At 43.0% G+C, this 21,253-nt stretch overlaps 1 protein-coding gene across 3 annotated transcripts in view; it reads right to left on the reverse strand.

Annotated features, from left to right (window-relative positions):
* OSBPL10 (oxysterol binding protein like 10) overlaps window positions 1–21,253 on the reverse strand; it is a 336,422-nt gene that overhangs the window by 74,473 nt on the left and 240,696 nt on the right. For all 3 annotated transcript variants that reach the window (XM_032268463.1, XM_032268472.1, XM_032268480.1), the window contains one exon: window positions 11,535–11,745. In XM_032268463.1, coding sequence (XP_032124354.1) covers window positions 11,535–11,745 — 211 coding nt within the window. The remainder of the gene's footprint in view (window positions 1–11,534; window positions 11,746–21,253) is intronic.

Genomic DNA, 21,253 nt, shown 5'->3' on the forward strand with positions numbered 1-21,253 from the left:
GCAAGACTTCATCTCAAAAAAAAAAAAAAAAAAAAGTCAGTCTATCAAAAATAGGCTGCTCAAAATGTGGTTTGAATTCCAAGTGACACAATGGCCATGGCTCAGAAAAGATGCCTGCAGTGTGAGCACACGATGCCACCCCTACCCTCAGATGTGGCTTGGTGTGGCGGATGTCAGGAAGCCCTATCACCAAGGACACAGGTACTCATTCCATTCTAGCAAGAAACACTTTCACAAATACCAATCTGGCAAACTAAAAACCATTTTTTCAATCCTCCACCAATTCCTGGGGGGCGGGGGAGACTTTAATATATTTTTTAAAGGTCATATATTATTATAGAATATTTTAAACACCTGCTAATAGAAACAGGAGTAACCAGAGGTGGATTTCTTTACCCCATAGCAATTCTACCACTAGAATAAATAGGACTCAGTTGGGCACAGTGGCTCATGCCGGTAATCCCAGCACTTTGGGAGGCTGAGGAAGGAGGATCGCTTGAGCCTAGGAGTTGGAGATCAACCCAAGCAAAAAGGCAAAACCCTAGATCTACAAAAAATATAAAAATTAACCAGTAGTCTCAGCTGCTCAGGAAGCTGGGGTGGGAGGATCCATTGAGCCCAGGAGGTCAGGGCTGCAGTGAGCTGAAGTCATGCCACTGCACTCCAGTCTGGGTGACAATATGAAACCTCTCCAAAACAGGTAACAGAAAATGATAAGTCTCAAGCTCAGCTGACTGACACCCTGGAGATTCTGTTCTAAGTCTAAGAGCAAGAATAAATGATAAAGAAAAATCAGCCTAAAGTAGAGAAAGACTCATGGACTAAAATTCAACATTTCAGGGTCTCAGATGCTCCATCCATAAAGCAATACTATGTGTCAGCCCTTTCTTTAGAATTACTCAAAGCAAAGTCTACAGGTATTCCAAACTTTCCTGAGGTATTCCCAGGGGAATCTTGTTGACAGAGGCAGATGAAGAGGCTGTGTCTGTGCGGTGCTTATAGGCATGTGTGTTGCTGTGTGCAGTATTATCCAACGCAAGTGTATTTTTATGCAAAAATCTTTATTTTTTCATGTCAAGTGTTAGGTCACATAACTCTGCTGTTAAAAGCCTCAAGTGGGCCAGTCACGGTGGCTTACACCTGTAATTCCAGCACTTAGGAAGGGCAAGGCAGATGAGTCGCTTGAGCCCAGGAGCGTGAGACTGGCCTGGGCAACATGGCAAAACCTTGTCTCTACGGAAAATACAAAAATTAGCTGGGCAGGATGACATGCACCTATAGCCCCAGCTGTTCGAGAGGCTAAAGAGGTAGGACTGATTGAGACCAGGAGGTCGAGGCTACAGTGAGCCATGATTGCACCACTGTCCTCCAGCCTGTGTGACAATGTGAGACCCTGCTTCAAAATAAATAAATTAACAAAGGCCCCAAGTGGCTTCTCATTGCAATTGGAACAAAATCTAAGCTGCCTGGCTTTGTTCTATGGCCTGTCCAGCCTCATTTTGTTCTGTTCTCCCCGTTGCTCAGTATACGTAAGTCACATCAGTATTTTTTCCATTTCTCAAATGAGCCAAGTTCAAGACAGTGTTAGAATGTTTGTGCATGCTGTTCCTTCTTCCCAGAGGGCTGGTCCTCTGGTCCTTCTACATCGGGGAGGAGGTCTCTTGTGTAGATACGGGAGTCAGCTAAAATATCGCTTGCTCAGAGAGGCCTTCTGGGACCTCCCTGGCCAAAATAGTACCCGAAAGGCACTGTCTGTCATACCACCATTTGCCATGTTCGGACCTGGCACTAACTGAATTCATTAGCTCAGTCATTTACTTATCTACTGTCTTTCCTCGCTGGAATGTCGGCTCCTTGAGGACAAGAACAATACGGCCCTTGCTCACAGCTGTGTCCCCAGAACCTCAAACATGGTCTAGCAAAGACTGCACACTCAGTATGAATGTGCTGAATAAATCAGAGACAGAAAACATTAAGAAGAGTGCATATCACAGCCTCCTAAAAATTAAAAAATTTTAAAATGGCCAAAAGAAAGCGAATAGAATGGTGGTTGCCAGGGGCTGGGGAGTGGATGGGAGGGAATGGGGTTAGTGTTTGAGCTCCAGTTTTGCAAGATGACAAGAGCTTTGGAGGCTGGTTGTACAACAATGTGAATGTAAGTAGCACTACTGAGATGTACAAATAAAAATGATCAAGAGGGTGCATTGTACGTTATGTGTATATAACTCTAATTTTTTTTAATGGCAAAAAAAGCATCCATATAGCAGCACTTCATGTCAGTTTTCAAAAGGCAAAAACTCATAACACTAAAAGCAAAGGCTAAAGATGCACTAACACCAGAACTTGAGAGAAATGTCCACAAATAATAAAGCAGATGGAGCTGCACTAAGAAAACCTACCCCGGATTCAAGACACTAGAATCTGCTCTAAGAGACATGGACAGATAGCTCTTGCCTTTCCTGCTGACCAATTCCTGCCTCAGAAAACTTCAAATTGGATTCAGATCTAAAACACAAAGCAGTTGTTCCATAAATATAGGAGTACTATTTTAAAAAAAATTATTACACAAGCAGTAAACATCCTGTAGAACAGTTAGGAAATCTTTTAAAAGACAAAGAAGTTTGGGCAACATAGTGAGACCCTGTATCAACAAAAAATTAACAAACTAGCCAGGCATGGCGGTACATGCCTGTAGTCCCAGCTACTTGGAAAGCTGAGCTGGGAAGATCACATGAGCCCAGGAGTTTGAGGCTGCAGTAAGCCATGATCACCCCGCTGCACTCCTGCCTCGGCAACACACTAAGACCCTGTCTTTAAACAAACACTAGGGGAAAGAAGAGAGATCTGCTTGCCTAGGCAATCAGGACAATGTTCCTGCCATTCCTCCCATACCTCAATTCTGTCTCTCCCTTCCCTCTATCCCAACATTACCCAGATATGGCAATCCAGGGCACAACAGGGCAAGAAGTAGAATCTGAACTGGCAGAGGTACACTGTATCCTGACATAGACAAAGACCAGGACAGGGCAAGGAAAGGTTGCAATGCATGCTGGGGAACACTGCTTTGTGTGTACCCTACGGATTCAGAATATCAAAGAGCCAGTGCACGAGAGAGACGCCCAACTCATTTTAAAAAAATGATCATGGACTGGGTGCAGTGGCTCACGCCTGTAATCCCAACATTTTGGGAGGCCAAGGAAGACCTGTGCTCACTTCAACAGCACATATATTAAAAAATAGGAGTTTGAGACCAGCCTAGCCAACATGGTGAAACCCCATCTCTACTAAAAATACAAAAATTAGCCAGGGATGGTGGCACACACCTGTAATACCAGCTACTCAGGAGGCTGAAACCCGAGAATTGCCTGAACCAGGGTGGTGGAAGTTGCAGTGAGCCAAGATTGCACCACTGCACTCCAGCCTGGGTGACAGAGGGAGACTCCATCTCAAAAACAAACAAACAAAAAAGATAATAGAGAAAACGCACAACAGAGATCCCAGAGATAAAGGATCCATGTCCCTGAAGGAGAGAGATCAGATCAGCGGATAGACAAAAATGTAAGTACAGATACATGTCCTGGGCTACACAGAGAGCTGTGGGGGCTGCCGAAAGGAGCCACCACATTCCAGCAAAATCAATGGGAAGAAATGCACATTTAGATGCAGCTTGGCAATACTTTCTTAGGCTTGTTATTACTGACATTCCAAACACAAAAGTAGACAGAATAGTATAATGAATCCCTAGTTTATGAAGTTTGGCAACATTTTTGAATAACAAAAATCAAGAGAAAAATTTTCCAATCACAGAAGCAGAAAAATTAGACCTGCCTTAAAGGGGAAAAAAAATCAGTCTTGAATTTTGTGACAAAACTAAATGCAAAAAGATGAATAGGCAAACAGAAGAATGCAAATAGAAACTGACAGATTTGGAGTAGGCTGGGGAGCTGGGGGATAGCACTCATCCCCAGCCAAAATGTCTTTCCCCTGGTAAGAATGGCCAACATTTATTGAGCTCTTGCTAGGTGCCAAGTACCGTTGTACATACTATCTATCCATTGCCTCATCTAATCCTAACGGTGACCCATGAGGCACGTACATATTACTATAGTGCCTACTTGACAGATGAAGAAACAGGGGCAGTAAGAACCAGTCAGAGGTAGAATCCAGATTAAAACCCATGCAGCCAAGCTCCACAGCCCAAACTCTTACACCATGTGCCCTCTCAGCAGCACTGCAGACACTCAGAAAGGACTCTACCTTCTTGCAGGAAAAACGACTTGAAAACATTTACCAATGTATGCATAAAAGAAAGAATTAAGAACTCAAGAAAATGGGGAAGTCATATATAAAAAATAAAAAATAAAAAAAAACTGGTGGTAAGCAATGAAACTCGGTTAAACAGAGCTGAGCAGGGCTGCGTCGATGGTCAGGCAAGGAAGACATTCATCTCAGATGTAAAATACAAGGAATTATCATAAAACAAGTTAAATTACATAAATAATGTAGGGTCCTGATCCAATTGGACTAGTGTCCCTGAAAGAAGAGGATGAGAGACCAGAGCTCAGCTGCCCTCCAAGCTCACACACCAAGGAAATGCCGTGTCTGGACACAGCAAGAAGACGGCTGTTAGCAAGCCGTGAAAAGAGCCCTCACCAGAAACTTATGGCCCCAGGCTGCAATCTTGATCTTAAGACTTCCAGCCTCCAAAACTGTGAGAAATAAATTTTTGTTCTTTAAGCCACCCAGTCTACAGTTTTTTAATAACAGCAGGTCAAGCTAAGACACTGACTTGATGTAAACTTTTGATATTTTGTTCATTATCAATTGTTTTTGCAATTATTTCAGTTAAAGATACTGCACTAAAGCATCGTTTATCTTAACTACAGAAACTTTTGGCACCCTTTTGAATTCTGCACTCAAGGCTAGAGCCTCTTTCATCTCAGCCTGGTCCCAGCTCCGGAACAGGCTATGAATAACATTTCTAAGCATGGTTATATAACTGAATATTAAAGTCACATATTATTTTAAAAGACAATTAGTCATTATCATACATTATCTAAGTATTATACTAACATTAAAATATTAATAACAATAGCCCACATATCACAGCAGCAAAAACTGTAAAGCAGACTAGAGGGGCAGAGGAAGTTAAAGTATGCCCTGTCTTTATCATCAAAGAAAAGTTTCAAAAAGTATTGCCTCATCCCTTTGATGATTACCAAAAAAAAACAGGTTAAAATTCTTGTGAAGCTGGGTGTGGTGGCACACACCTGTAGTCCCAGCTCTTCAGGACGCTGAGGCAGGAGGACTGCTTGAGCCCCGAGGTTAAAGGCTATAGCACATTATGACTGTGCCTGGGAAGAGCCACTGCAATCCAGCCTGGGTAGCACAGTGAGACTCTGTATCTTAAAAAGAAAAGAAAAAAAAAAAAGCAAAGAATGCTTATGAAAAACTTAATACAGCCACTAGTAGAATTTATATATACATGTCATATTTCCTTCCCAAAATACTAAAGAAGAATAAAAGAAATATAACCCGTATAGCAAAACAGAAAACATGAAAAGCAGTAAGGAAGTAAAAACAAAAAACATAAGGAGACTGAGAGAAAAACAGCAGTTTTAAGGGCAAAGGTTTGACTGTGGAATTGTCTTAACCTATCCACGGCCTTAGTTTAAGCCTTGCTTAGAGGGTTGAGAGCCACAAGGCCTCTGCCCAGAGGCCAGTCATAGGTGAGGGCCCCCAGAAGGTCTTTCTTCTTCCTGTAACGGTGAATTCATGCTTCCCAGGTTCAGTAAACATAAAAGGGTTTTCTGAAATAGCGTAAGATTGAAATTCACAATAAGAATGAATTTTCACTTGAAAGCATAAGACATATTCCCAGTGGAAAGCCAGAGCCTTAGTATCTAACTGCTTTTTTTAGGGAGAAGTTGGCATTCAGAAACTCTGTTTAGACGGTTGGAAGGAAAAAACCCCACTTATCTGAAATATTCTGCAATGCTAGTTTTTCCTCTTTTCCTGATATCCTATTAATATGGTTTGACTCTGTGTCCCCACCCAAATTTCACCTTGTAGCTCCCATAATTCTCATGTGTTGTGGGAGAGACCCGGTGGGGTAAGACTGAATCATGGGGGAAGGTCTTTTCCCATGCTGTTCTCGTGATGGTGAATGTGTCTCGCGAGACCTGATGGTTTTAAAAACGGGAGTTTCTCTGCGCAAGCTCTCTGTTTGCCTGCTGCCATCCCAATAAGCTGTGACTTGCTTCTCCTTGCCTTCCACTGTGATTGTGAGGCCCCCTCAGCCACGTGGAACTGTAAGTCCAAGAAACCCCTTTCTTTTGTAAATTGCCCAGTCTTGTGAAAATGGACTCATACACCTATTTACTAAATGATCACATTTCTATCTTAGCTTTTAATCATAAAATAAAGGAAGGTGACTGTGAGGCAAATTTTCACCAAAAGCAGCAGGTGTCAGGAAAGAAAGTACAAGAGCCAAAGAAAGCAAAGGAAGTCCCTGCATGGTGGAAAAAGAAATGAAAAATGCGAGTCTGAAGAGGTCTCTGGAAAAACGTAAAGCACCGCAAAAGCAAGAAGGCAAAGAGCCAGAAGAGCCAAGGGTCCTTATAACAGTCTCACTTATTTGCTCTTTTGACCAAATCCCAAAACGGGAAGACCAATGCAACCGGCTTATTTATCAACACTCTCCACTAATCTTTTGATGAGTTATTGGAAGGAGGAGCTAAGGAAAGTATACCAAATTCTGCTCTGGTCCCTCCCCTCTCAGATATATTCTCTTGATCTTTTGTCCTCATTTATGTTCAGGGGCACCTGTGTCATCTACCACAGTCTGCCAAGGCTCCACTGTCACTTGTTCTGGCAGCTACCTGGCACTAGAATGGGCTTGTCCGGTTAGAGGTGTCTGCCCGGAACTCAAGCCATGTTACCTGGGTTAAGGCTTGAGAGCAAATAACAAACCCACTCTGCATGGAGGGCAGAGTCCTCTGTACCCTCGAATCATTTTCTAGGCCCAGTTCCTCTCCCACACTTGAAACCCACCTGAAGCCCAGGCTCCCAAGGAGCACAACCCTTTCCAGTCCTGAGCGTGGTTCTGCCTGCCTCTTCCCCAGAGCACGGGGAAGGCAAACATCTAGACTGGAGAAAACAGGCACCCAGTCCCCAGTCCATCAACTGCTTGCCTCCACCCAGCTGCTGAAGTAGATTTAGGAGCCACCAGGAATGGTAAAAGAACTACATAATTTAAGACTTGACCAAAAAGCCAAATTACTTTTTTTTTAGATGGAGTCTTCCTCTGTCACCCAGGCTGGAGTGCGGTGGCACGATCTCAGCTCACTGCAACCTCTGCCTCCAGGGTTCAAGCAATTCTCCTGCCTCAGCCTCCTGAGTAGCTAATTACAGGTACATGTCACCACACCCTGATAATTTTTGTATTTTTAGTAGAGACAGGGTTTCTCCATGCCGTTCAGGCTGGTCAAACTCCTGACCTCAAGTGATCTACCCGCCTCAGCCTCCCAAAGTGCTGGAATTATAAGCGTGAGCCACCGCGCCTGGCCAAATGACTTTATGAATTTTAATTACACACCTCTCCATAAATGGAAGTTAAGTGAAGCACTTTAGACCCAGTATATCTTGGAGATAATAACATCAGAAACAGGTCTGGGATCGCAAATGAGTAGGTGGGAGGCAGATGAATACTGAAGCATTCTCAGATTTTAGTCCAGTTGCTCAGCGTGTTTCAACAAAAACAGCATGAATGAGCAACATTTGGAGACAAAGGCTCTGAAGCAAACATACATCCCAGAAGACACAATGAAATGCTATACAAGATGAAATACCCGGGACCAAAAATCATTTTTTATTCAGAAAACGGACAAAAGAAAAAAAAAAAAAAAAAAAAAAAAAAAACAGTGTAAGGCTCAGAAGGCAAAGAGCCATCAGGCAAGAACAATCTGTATGGGTATTCGGTATGCTTCAGGTAAGACGGGCCTTCCTGCCTATTGAACACTGAAATGAAACCATGATAGAGTTTCACTTTAATGAGATTTTGATTTCCATCAGCCCGACCTGGCACTTCTTAGACATAACCGTTATATTGTTATCAGTGTGTGTCAGGCAGCCGCCATGGCAACTATCAACCCTGAGAGCCCCAAGTGTCTAAATAAACATTCTGCGGCAGGATTCTCAGGGCCATCAGTCTCTAGTCTCTTACCGCACTAGCTTGAGATTCTGGAATTCTATTTTAACCATGGGCAACTATAATGTTTTTCCTGCAAGAAGTAATTCCATTTCCCCCAATGCATAGCATAGATTTAAGATACATGGTAGATTGTTTTAAAACTTCAGTCGGGTGTGGTGGCTCATGCCTGTCATCCCAGTACTTTGGGAGGCTGAGGCAGGTGGAGCACCTGAAGTCAGGAGTTCGAGACCAACCTGGCCAACGTGGTGAAACCCCATTTCTACTAAAAATACAAAAATTAGCTGGGTGTGGTGGCGGGCATCTATAATCTCAGCTACTTGGGAGGCTGAGGCAGGAGAATCATTTGAACACGGGAAGCGAAGGTTGCAGTGAGCAGCGATCATGCCATTGCACTCCAGCCTGGGTGACAGAGCAAGACTCCGTCTCAAGAAAAAAAAAAAAAAGAAGAAGAAGAAGGAGAGTGGGCAAGTGAGTTGATGGTGGTGGAGACAGCACAGGGGGGACATGAAGGAGGTAGCACCTCCTGTGACATGATTTCAGGGACACTTCTTGGTCTCTCCTTTTCCAAATAATTTCCATTTCAACCTGTCCCCACCTCTGAAATGCATCCATTTGAGCTTTGCTCCTCCAGGCCCTTAAAAATGCCAGAGGTCCAGTGAAAATTGGGGGGCGAGGGGGACAGGAATTTTCTAGGAAGCCCTGAAGAAATATTTTTTTCAAGAGGGATTAATTTTAGGAATAAGAAAATGATTCAAGGCTGTATTCACTAGCAGAAGATTCTTGGAATGAGCCTATTACATTGCAGAAGCTACAAGTTACAATACAGCGCAAGAGAGACCACAGAAACTTTGAGAAGTCTCCAGTCTCACTCCAAATTTGTGCCCAGGCCTCAGTGGGGATCACTGAGCCTCCTTCCAGATGAGAAAATCTCAAGAAGCCTCACTGAGCTTCTGCATTTCAGAGTCATTCTTAAAGCTGAGAAGGAAGAGGAAAAGCAGAAAAGCAGGTTTGGGTGCCTTTGCTTCATGCTTGAATACACACAAATCTCCTAGACTGGATTCCACACCCACATTTTGTTATTTTGCTAGAAAGGTTATCAGTAGGATAGCCAGCAGAGGAAAGCAGACTGTACTCTTGTTAATTTACTGATTTCGGTCATTGTGCTGTCTTTAGAGGAGAGTGTTCTTTTTTTCTCTTCCTGAATCAGCAGAGGACATTTTTTTTTTAAAGGAAATACACACTGAAGTATTTAATAGTGAAGGGACTTCATGTCTGCAACTTACTCTTAAGTGGTTAGAAAATTATAATATATAATATAGGGTAAAGATGAAGGAAATATCAAAACATGTTACTGTGTGGGGAATTTGCAGAGGGATATATGGGCATTTTTCATAGCATTCTTGCAACTTTTCTGAAGCCTAAAATTTTATTTATTTATTTAGAGGTGGAGTCTCTCTCTGTTGCCTAGGCTGGAGTGCAATAGCATAGTCTTGGCTCACTGCAACCTCTGCCTGCTAGGTTCAAGCAATTCTCCTGCCTCAGCCTCCCAAGCAGCTGGGACTACAGGCGCACACTACCATGCCAGGCTAATTTTTTGTATTTTTAGTATAGATGGGGTTTCACCATGCTGGCCAGGCTCATCTCGAACTTCTGACCTTGTGATCCACTTGCCTTGGCCTCCCAAAGGGGTGGGATTATAGGTGTGAGCCTCAGTGCCCAGCCTTTGTGTGTGTGTGTGTGTGTGTGTGTGTGTGTGTGTGTGTCAGAGTCACACTCTGTCACCCAGGCTGGAGTGCAGTGGTATGATCTTGGCTCACTGACACCTCTGCCTCACCAGTTCAAGGGATTCTCCTGCCTCAGCCTCCCAAGTAGCTGGGACTACAGGTGCCTGCCACCATGCCCAGCTAATGTGTGTGTGTGTATTTTTAGTAGAGACAGGGTTTCACTACGTTGGCCAGGCTGGTCTTGAACTCCTGACAGTATGATCCACCCACCTAGGCCTCCCAAAGTGCTGGGATTACATGCATGAGCCACTGTGCCTGGCTAAAATTATTTTTTAAAAAACATATATGTATCTGCCCTGAAAGAACTATAATGCTCGCAAGACACTGTTCCCAGCCTCAGTTTGGGAGACTCAGCCCACTGCGTTCTGGATTGAACAAAGAACCTCAGGCTAGGAAGACACCTACCACGGCGGTTCTGCCCTCATTCTGCCACTTAGCCTGGTGGCCTTGGGAAAGTCGTTTAATCGTTCTGTGCTCCCGTGTATCAGCTGAACAATGGACATAATGATACCTACTGTGTAAAGAGTTCAGAAAACATGCAGCAAAGGCCAAGTTCAGTAAATGATGGTGGTTTTACAAAAAGAAAACCAAATTACCCCCCCACAATCTCCTCTGAAAAATCAGCTGTCCCTTTTACACTTCAGCAGAATGAGGGCAAAGGGCAGCTGGGGAAAGTATGAAATATAAAGACTATCACTCATAGCCTGGCTTTACTTCCTATCACCTACGTTGCCTCATTCCTTCATTAATTAAGTGGCCTCTGAGCAACAAAGCACAATAAGGCTTCCGTTATCCTGTTAATCCTAATACTTCCTAATTACGTGACATACAAATCTCAAGATATTTTTACCTTCATCATAATCTTCACTAATATCTTTATATCTGCTCATTGATTAAACCCTCTTCTAAAAGGATTGAGGCATCTCAAGGGAGTACACTATTATCTCTGGCTTCTTGATTAAGAGCTAGAAATACTCCTAGCATGTATCCAGAGGTATCCGCGTAAGGGGACAGGCATGAGGCTATTTACTGCAGCGAGGTGAGTGGGACAGAGAGCTGGAGGCAGTGTGCATGTCTGCACCCAAGTGTGGCTGGGTATAAGGTGGTCACCCCACAGCACAGAAATAACGAACCAGATGCTGCATGCCAGTGGAGCTTAAAAGCAGAATGCTGAGTGCAAACGCCATGAATGGAATGAGACTTATAAGGTGATGCCAGAAAGTCTGAAAGGTGTCCCACGGTATCTATGTAAATACGTTAGTTACATTTTTCATGAAATGTGACTTTTGTAACTTGTACAATAAAAATAGATCCCAAACAGTAGAGGAAGGGCAGGAAGGATGAATGCAGAGTTACATTTTTCATAAAATGTTACATTTGTAACTTGTAAAATAAAAATATATCCCAAACAGGAGAGTTTAGAAAGCACCCAGTAGAAACACTGGGATGTAAGGATGGATGGATCGAAGACAATGGGAGACACACACACACACACAGTGTACTCATCCCAAACATGGACAAACCCCTCAGGGTCTTACCCGAGGCTCCTGGCTTGTGGCTGGGCTGACCCGCCTGGTGCACGCTCTGCTGTAACAAACTGAGGCACTCCCCAAGGCAGCTGAGGGTGGCAGCAGAGGTAGCTTTCAGGAGCAGCAGGTCCTGGTCCAAGGCAGTGAGGGGGCCGGAACCTGGCAGGGACTCGATGGCGTGCACGAGGTTCTTCTGCTGCCCTTCCACCTGGTTCATCATCTACAAAACAAGAAGACAGTAAGGAGGTGAGGGGCAGAAGCTCTTCCTTCAACAGGCTGGAGAGCCAGTAGTCAAGCCACAGAAGTGGGTAAAACTCAGTGAGAGTCAGTTTAGAGTGTTTGGTGCACATTAGTCTTTTGATAAATACTCAGTCCTGGGTGAAATCTGTCTAGGCAAATTTATCCAAAGGCACCCTAATCATGAGAATGTTTGAACTTTAGAGCTAAAAGGAGCCATCAGGACCATCTGGGTATATCATTTTACAGATATTCTGGAGGTAAGTCAGTAACAACGCTGAAAGCAGAACTTGCAACCACCTTTGGGGTTCTTTCACTATGGAAGCTTATCTGAGACAGCAGACTCACTGCGGTTTTCCCTCTGAGCAAGGTTTCCTCCTTGCTTTTCCTCCAGCTCCAACCCTTAGCTCTTTGGTAGTCCTATTGAGTCCATGAAATGGAAGGGAAATCTGAGGCTGGTGTTTGTACAAAGGCGACAACAATGAAACCAGTGCTGAACCCCCTTCGCTCATTTGCCCAAAAAAAAAAAAAAAAAACAAAACTGCTAAACAGGACACGGCCTTAACACCATGAGACATGTCAGGAAGAGAAAAACCAGGAATTCTAGACCCAGCCCTACTCCACGACTTAAGCTATGACAAATAATCGTGTCTTGTGGCCTGGCTTCAATTCATCCGCTTATCATAAGACAAACAGTATCTAACTGCATCTTTGAACTATCAAAAAGAAAGGACCACAAGAGCTAGAAAGGGACTTTAATGGCTGTCTTGTGAAGTTCATCCCCCTCGTGTTTTATAACTTATCTCATTAAACAGGATGATGTACATCAAGTGCCTAGGCACCATGTCTAACAAATAATTAGCCAGTCTAAGAAGGGGAGGAGTTCAAGCAACCCGCCCAAGGTCACAGAGCCTCCCGGCATCAGAAGCAGGAGTAAATTCCTGTTCTCTCATGCAGTTTTTAAGCTTCTCCACAAAAGCTGTCCTTATTTGAAGCAACATCTCCTGCTCTGTCACTGTCATCCCTGGAGGATCCTTGTCACCATGACGTCACCAGTGGGAAGAAGCAATAATTCCGTAAGGCCCGCTGGACGTGGACACAAAGCTCATTCCAGGCTCAGCCTTTTTTCTCTTTCCTTTTGAAACAAATGCCTGCTATTGGCGATTACCTCAAAATGATTTTTTTTTTAAAAAAGATCAATGTTAACAGACACGTTCCACAGACGTGGTTTGGGCATTCTCATCTTAATGTGCACATCCATAATCTGGCCATGCAAATCATTTTTGCGGATTACAGAGGTTCTACTCAGCCATTCTGGGTGCTAAAACAGTGCCTAGAAATAAGGGGAGCTCAGTAAGTACTCATTGCTTCTTCAGGTCTTTGTTTAAAAGTCACCTTTTGAGCCGAATGCCATGGCTCACACCTGTAATCCCAGCACTTTGGGAGGCCGAGACATCTGGGTGGATCACCTGAGGTCAGGAGTTCGAGACCAGCCTAGCCAACATGGTGAAACCCCATCTACTAAAAATACAAAAATTAGCTGGGCGTGGTGGTGGGCACCTATAATCTTAGCTACTCAGGAGGCTGAGGCAGGAGAGTCCCTCGAACCCAGGAGGCAGAGGTTGAAGTGAGCCAAGTTCGCATCATTGCACTCCAGCCTGGGCAACAAGAACAAAACTATGCCTTAAAAGACAAACACACACACACACACACACACACACACACACACACACACACACACAAACACACACACACAAATTAGCTGGGCGTGGTGGCACGTGCCTGTTATCCCAGCTACTCAGGAGGCGAGGCAGCAGAAGTGTTTGAATCTGGAAGGCAGAGGTTGCAGTGAGCAAGACGGCACCACTGTGCTCCAGCCTGGGAGACAGAGTGAAATTCAGTCTCAAAAAAACAATAAAACAGCCGGGCACGGTGGGGCATGCCTGTAGTCCCAGCTACTTGGGAGGCTGAGGTGGCAGGATTGCTTGAGCCCAGGAGTTCTGGGCTGTAGGGCACTATGCCGACCAGATGTCTGCACTAAGTTCAGCTTCAATATGGTGACCTCCCAGGAGTGGGGACCACCAGGTTGCCTAAGGAAGGGTGAACCAGCCCAGGTCGGAAACGGAGCAGGTCAAAACTCCCGTGCTGATCAATAGTGGGATCGCACCTGTGAATAGCCACTGTACTCCAGCCTGGGCAACATAGCGAGACCCCATCTCCAAAATAAATAAATAAATAAAATAAATAAACAACAAAATAAAAAAATTAAGTCACCTTTTTGAGAAATCTTCGCCAACCACTTCATTTAAAATTGCATCTCCAGACCAACCCCAGGCATGGCTATCTTCCTTACCAACCTTATTATTCTCCACAGCATTCACCTCCTTCCAACTGATCTTGTAATTCACTTATATTCATTGATGCTAGTGTGCAAGCAGGAATCATTACCTGTGTTGTTCACTGATGTATCCCAAGTACTGTAAATACCCACCTATTGAATGAATGAATGAATGAATTCCAGTCTCACGCATCTCACTGAAGTGCAAGAGAGTCCATTTATGACATACAGGCTACAGAATAGTTGATTAACATAATATGGCTGAAGATTTAGTAACAGATAATACCTCCATTATCAGTTTGCCAAGAAATACTGCCAACTAGTTAAATTTAACTTCAAACAAGATAAAATGTCTATGTATTTTCTGACATTTATATGTATAAATGCTAACAGTCAGGGAGAAATGGATTTCAAGCTATTTGTAGTCAGCATTTCTGTAAATTCCTACCATAAAATCCTGTCTTAGAAAATGTATTGAAAAGAAAGAAGAAAATATAATGATGAAACCTGATACATTATGTTTTTATTATGAATGATGTCATAATGCTTAAGAGAAACGGTGACTAAAATCAAGTCATAAACTATATGGTATATACTGATTTTTAATCAATGAAAAGAACTATATTCCAATTACATAAAACATTGTTATTTCATAAACATAAGGTATTATGAAAATCTCAGGTAATAAAAGTACGAAACTAGCTTAAAGGATACTTTTCTCTATTCCAACATATGCACGTGCTCAGAGATGGAATCCACACATTAGCTCTCTAAAAAGCATTCAGGCCAGGCATGGTGACTCACACCCGTAATCCCAGCCCTTTGGGAGGCCAAGGCGAGCATATCACTTGAGGCCAGGAGTTGAGACCAGCCTCGCCAATGTGATGAAACCCCGTCCCTACCAAAATAAAACAAAAAAAAAAATTAGCCAGGCATGGTGATGCACCTGTGGTCCCAGCTACCCAGGAAGCCCAGGGGGTGGGGGCTGCAGTGAGCTGTGACCACATCACTACCTTCCAGCCTGGGTGACAGAGTGAGACCTTGTCTCAAAAAAATAACATAAAACAAAATAAAATAAAAATCATTCATCAGTATTTACTGAGAGCCTATTGCCAATAGCAAGGGCAGGTAGCCTCTGAAGGCAGTGGGGTGGGTTTGGCAGCTACAATGACTGGGGAAGAACTATGGCAGGGAAAGCATGGGGCCCAGGAGTGCTAAATGTCTCTTGAGTCAGGCACAGTCCTGTACAACAAAGCACTCTGCAGATTAAAATGCTAACAGTGCCCCCTTGAGTAACCCTTGGCTAGAGACACATCAATAACCAGGCACCTCATGGCTTTTGACTCCTTTCTTGGGAAACTGAATGCCAAAAACAATACAAGCTTTACAGTGATTGGCACACAGTAGGTACCTCCTAAAGATTCATTTTCTTGAAGACGGCCAAATAGGAGCAGCTCAGGAGTGCAGTTCCCAGCGAGAACAACACAGAGGATGAGGAAACACTCCATTTCCAAAGAGTTATTACTGCACACAGACCAGGGTATTCCTGGGCTGAAAAGCAACACAAGTGTCCAGCACGGTTGTTTCAGCCAGCGCAGCGGGTCTCTGCACAAAAACTCACAGAAATCTGGGTGGCCATTTCAACTGGCACCTGGAATGCCTGGGAGTCAGAGCCACCACCATTCAACTGAAAAAAAGGGGCTGAAACAGGGAGCCAGGTGATCTGGCTCAGCGAGTCCCACCCCTACAAAGACCAGCAATCTGAAACGCTCTGTACTGAGAGTTTCGCAGCAAGCGCAGCCGGACCCAGGACAGTCAAGCTCTGTTGGCAGAAGGGCATCCGCCACTGCTGAGGCAGTCCACCACTACCAAGACAGACTGCCATTACTGAGGCAGTTCTAACTATACCTCTATAAACAAAACCACAAGGAAGTTCACACAGCAGCTGGGCAGAGCCCACAGCAGCTCAGCAACACCTCTGCTGGCACACTGTGAATAGGCCACCTCCTTGCTGGGCAGGGCAACTCTGAAAAAAGGCAGCAGCACATCAGGAACTTATAAATAAAGTCCCACCTTCCCAGGACAGAGCACCTGGGGAAAAAGGTGGTTATGAGTTTTGCTGCAGCAGACTTAAACATACCTGCCCAGAAGCTCTGAATGGAACAACGGAGCTCCCAGCTCAGCACCTGAGCTCCTGTAAGGGACAGACTGTCTCCTCAGGCAGCTTCCTGACCCCTGCACATCCAAAGAGTCACCTCATAAAGGAGAGCTCAGGCTGACATCTGGTGGGTATCCTTCTGGGACAAAGATAACAGAAGAAACTGGCAGAAACCCTTACTGTTCTGCAGCCGCCACAGGTGACCCTCAGGCAAGCAGGGTCTGAGGAGGACCTGTAGCAGTCTTACAGCAGAGGGGCCTGTTAGAAGGAAAACTAAAAACTAGAAAGAAATAACTTCATCATCAACAAAAAGGACGTCCACTCAGAGACCCCAACTGAAAGTTACTAACTACAAAGACCACAGGTAAATAAATCCACAAAGATGGGAAGAAACCAGCACAAAAAGGATGAAAACACCGAAAACCAGAACACCTCTACTCCGCCAAGGGATCACAACTCATCACAGCAAAGGAGCAAAGCTGGATGGAGAATAAGTCTGATGAATTGACAGAAACAGGCTTTAGAAGGTGGGTAATAACAAACTTCTCTGAGCTAAAAGAACATGTTCTAATCCAATGCAAAGAAACTAACAACCTTGGAAAAATGGTTGATAAAATGCTAACGAGAATAAACAGTTTAGAGAAGAATATAAATGACTTAATGGAGCTCAAAAACACAACACGAGGACTTTGTGAAGCATACACAAGTTTCAATAGCTGAATCGACCAAGCAGAAGAAAAGATATCAGAGATTCAAGTTCAACCCAATGAAATAAAATGAGAAGGCAAGATTAGAGATAAAAGAGTGAAAAGGAATGAACAAAGTCTCCAAGAAATATGGGATTATGTGAAAAGACCTAATCTACATTTGATAGGTGTATCTGAATATGATGGAGAGAATGAATCCAAGCTGGAAAACATTCTTCAGGATATTATCCAAGAGAACTTCCCCAACCTAGCAAGGCAGGGCAACACTCAAGTCCAGGAAATACAGAGACCACCACAAAGATATTCCTCAAGAGCAACCCCAAGACACATAATCACAAGATTCACCAGGGTTAAAATGAAGGAAAAAATGCTAAGGGCAGCCAGAGAGAAAGGTCGGGTTACCCACAAAGGGAAGCCCGTCAGACTCACAGCAGATCTCTCAGCAGAAACCCTACAAGCCAGAAGAGAGTGGGGGCCAATATTCAACATCCTTAAAGAAAAGAACTTTCAACCTAGAATTTCTTATCCAGCCAAACTAAGTTTCATAAGTGAAGGAGAAATAAAATCCTTTACGAACAAACAATTGCTGAGAGACTTTGTCACCACCAAGCCTGCCTTACAAGAGCTCCTGAAAGAAGCACTAAACATAGAAAGGAACAACCAGTACCAGCCACTCCAAAAACGTACCAAATGGTAAAAAGCATCGACACAATGAAGAAACTGTGTCAACTAATGGGCAAAACACCCAGCTAGCATCAGAATGGCAGGATCGAATTCACACATAACAATATTAACCTTAAATGTAAATGGGCTAAATGCCCCAATCGAAAGACACAGACTGGCAAATTGGAGAAAAAGTCAAAAACCATCGGTGTGCTGTGTCCAGGAAACCCATCTCACATGCAAGAATACACATAAGCTAAAATAAAGGGATGGAGGAAGATTTACCAAGCAAATGGAGAGCAAAAAAAAAAAAAAAGGAGTTGCAATTCTCATCTCTGATATAATGGACTTTACACCAACAAAGATCAAAAGAGACAAAGAAGGGCATTACATAATGGTAAAAGGATCAATGCAACAAGAAGAGCTAACAATCCCAAATATATATGTACCCAATACAGGAGCACCCAGTTACATAAAGCAAGTTCTTAACGATCTACAAAGATACTTAGACTCCCACACAATAATAGTGGGAGACCTTAACACTCCACTGTCAGTATTAGACAGATCAATGACATAGAAAATTAACGAGGCTATCCAGGACTTGAACTCATATCTGGACCAAGCAAACCTAACAGACATCTACAGAACTCTCCACCCCAAATCCACAGAATATAGATTCTTAGCACCACATCACATGTACTCTAAAATTGACCACATAATTGGAAGTAAATCACTCCTCAGCAAATGCAAGAGAACGGAAATCACAACAAACAGTCTCTCAGACCACAGTGCAATCAAAGTAGAACTCAGGATTAAGAAACTAACTCAGAACTGCACTTCATGGAAACTGAACAACTGGCTCTTGAATGTTGACTGGATAAACAATGAAATGAAGGCAGAAATAAAGACGTTCTTCAAAACCAAGGAGAATGAAGACACAACATACCAGAATCTCTGGGACACATTTAAATCAGTGTCTAGAGGAAAATTTACAGCAATAAATGCCCACATGAGAAGCAAGGAAAGATCTAAAATTGACACCCTATCATCAACATTGAAAGAGCTAGAGAAGCGGCCGGGCATGGTGGCTCACGCCTATAATCCTAGCACTTTGGGAGGCCGAGGTGGGTGGATCACCTGAGGTCAGGAGTTCAAGACGAGCCTGGCCAACATGGTGAAACCCCATCTTTAAAAAAAAGGAAAGAAAGAGCTAGAGAAGCAAGATTAAGGAAAAAAAAAAAAAAAAAAACTCAAAACCTAGCAGAACACAAGATATAAGTAAGATCAGAGCAGAACTGAAGGAGATAGAAACACAAGAAATCCTTCAAAAAAATCAATAAATCCAGGAGCTGGTTTTTTGAAAAGATCAACAAAACAGACCACTAGCCAGATTAATAAGAAAGAAAAGAGAAAAGAATCAAATAGATGCAATAAAATCAGTAAAGAGGATTATCACCACCGTTTCCACAGAAATACAAACCACTGTCAGAGATTACTACAAACAACTCTATGCACACAAACCAGTAACCCTCGAAGAAATGGATAAATTCCTGGACACTTACACCCTCCCAAGCCTAAAGCAGGAAGAAGTCGAAACCCTGAATAGATCAATAACAAGGGCTGAAGCTGAGGCAGCAATTAACAGCCTACCACCCAAAAAAAGCCCAGGTCCAGATGGATTCACAGCCGAATTCTACCAGACATACAAAGAGGAGCTGGTACCACTCCTCCTGAAACTATTCCAAACAATACAAAAAGAGGGAATCCTTCCCAATTCATTTTATGAGACCAACATCATCCTGATACCAAAACCCAGCAGAGACTCAACAAAGAAAGAAAACTACAGGCCAATATCCGTGATGAACATTGATGCAAAAATCTTCAATAAAATACTGGCAAACTGATTGCAACAGCACATCAAAAAGCTTATCCATCACGATCAAGTAGGCTTCATCCCAGGGATGCAAGGCAGGTTCAACATATGCAAGTCTATAAACTTAATTCACCACATAAACAGAACCAAAGACAAAAACCACATGATTATCTCAATAGAAGAAGACAAGGCCTTTGACAAAATTCAACAGCCCTTTATGCTAAAAACTCTCAATAAACTAGGTATTGATGAAATGTATCTCAAAATAATAAAAGCTATTTATGACAAACCCACAGCCAATAACACACTGAATGGGCAAAAACTGGAAGCATTCCCTTTGAAATCTGGCACTAGACAGGGATGCCCTCTCTTACCACTCCTATTCAATATAGTATTGGAAGTTCCAGCCAGAGTAATTAGGCAAGAAAAAGAAATAAAGGGTATTCAATTAGGAAAGGAGGTCGTTAAACTGTCTCTATTTGCAGATAACATGACTGTATATTTAGAAGACTTCACTGTCTCAGCCCCAAATCTCCTTAAACTGATAAGCAACGTCAGCAAAGTCTCAGAATACAAAATCAATGTGAAGAAATCACAAGCATTCCTACACACCAATAACAGACTTAAAGAGAGCCAAATCAAGAACAAACTGCCATTCACAATTGCTACAAAGAGAATAAAATACCTAGGAATACAACTAACAGAGGATGTAAAGGACCTCTTGAAGGAGAACTATAAACCACTGCTCAAGGAAATAAGAGAGGACACAAACAGATGGAAAAACATTCCATGCTCATGGTTAGGAAGACTCAATATTGTGAAAATGGCCATACTTCCCAAACTAATTTATAGATTCAATGCTATCCCCATCAAGCTACCCATGACCCTTCTTCACAGAACTGAAAAAAAACAACTTAAACTTCTTATGGAACCAAAAGAGGGCCCACATAGCCAAGACAATTCTAGCAAAAAGAACAAAGCTGGAGGCATCACGCTACCTGACTTCAAACTATACTACAAGGTTACAATAATCAAAACAGCATGGTACTGGTACCAAAACAGAGATATAGACCAATGGAACACAATAGAGGCCTCAGAGGCAATGCCACACCTCTACAACCATCTTATCTTTGACAAACCTCACAAAAATAAGCAATGGGTAAAGGATTCCCTGTTTAATAAATGGTGTTGGCAAAACTGGCTAGCCATGTGCAGAAAGCAGAAACTGGACCCCTTTCTGACATCTTACACTAAAATTAACTCCGGATGGATTAAAGACTTAAACATAAGGCCTAACACCATAAAAACCCTAGAAGAAAACCTAGGCAAAACCATTCAGGACATAGGCATAGGCAAGGACTTCACGACTAAAACACCAAAGCATTGGCAGCAAAAGCCAAAATAGACAAATGGGATCTAATTAAACTCCATAGCTTCTGTACAGCAAAAGAAACAATCATTAGAGTGAACCGGCAACCAACAGAATGGGAAAAATTTTTTACAATCTACCCATCTGACAAAGGGCTAATATTCAGAATCTACAAAGAACTAAAACAGATTTAAAGAAAAAAACAAACAAACCCATTCAAAAGTGGGCAAAGAACATGAACAGACACTTTTCAAAAGAAGGCATTTATAAGGCCAACAAACATACGACAAAATGCTTATCATCACGGGTCATTAGAGAAATGCAAATCAAAACCACATTGAGATACCATCTCACGCCAGTTAGAATAGTGATCATTGAAAACG

The sequence above is a fragment of the Sapajus apella genome, unplaced genomic scaffold, assembly GCF_009761245.1.
Source record: "Sapajus apella isolate SASKATOON/1434 unplaced genomic scaffold, GSC_monkey_1.0 scaffold4, whole genome shotgun sequence".
Classification (NCBI taxonomy): Eukaryota; Metazoa; Chordata; class Mammalia; order Primates; family Cebidae; genus Sapajus; species Sapajus apella.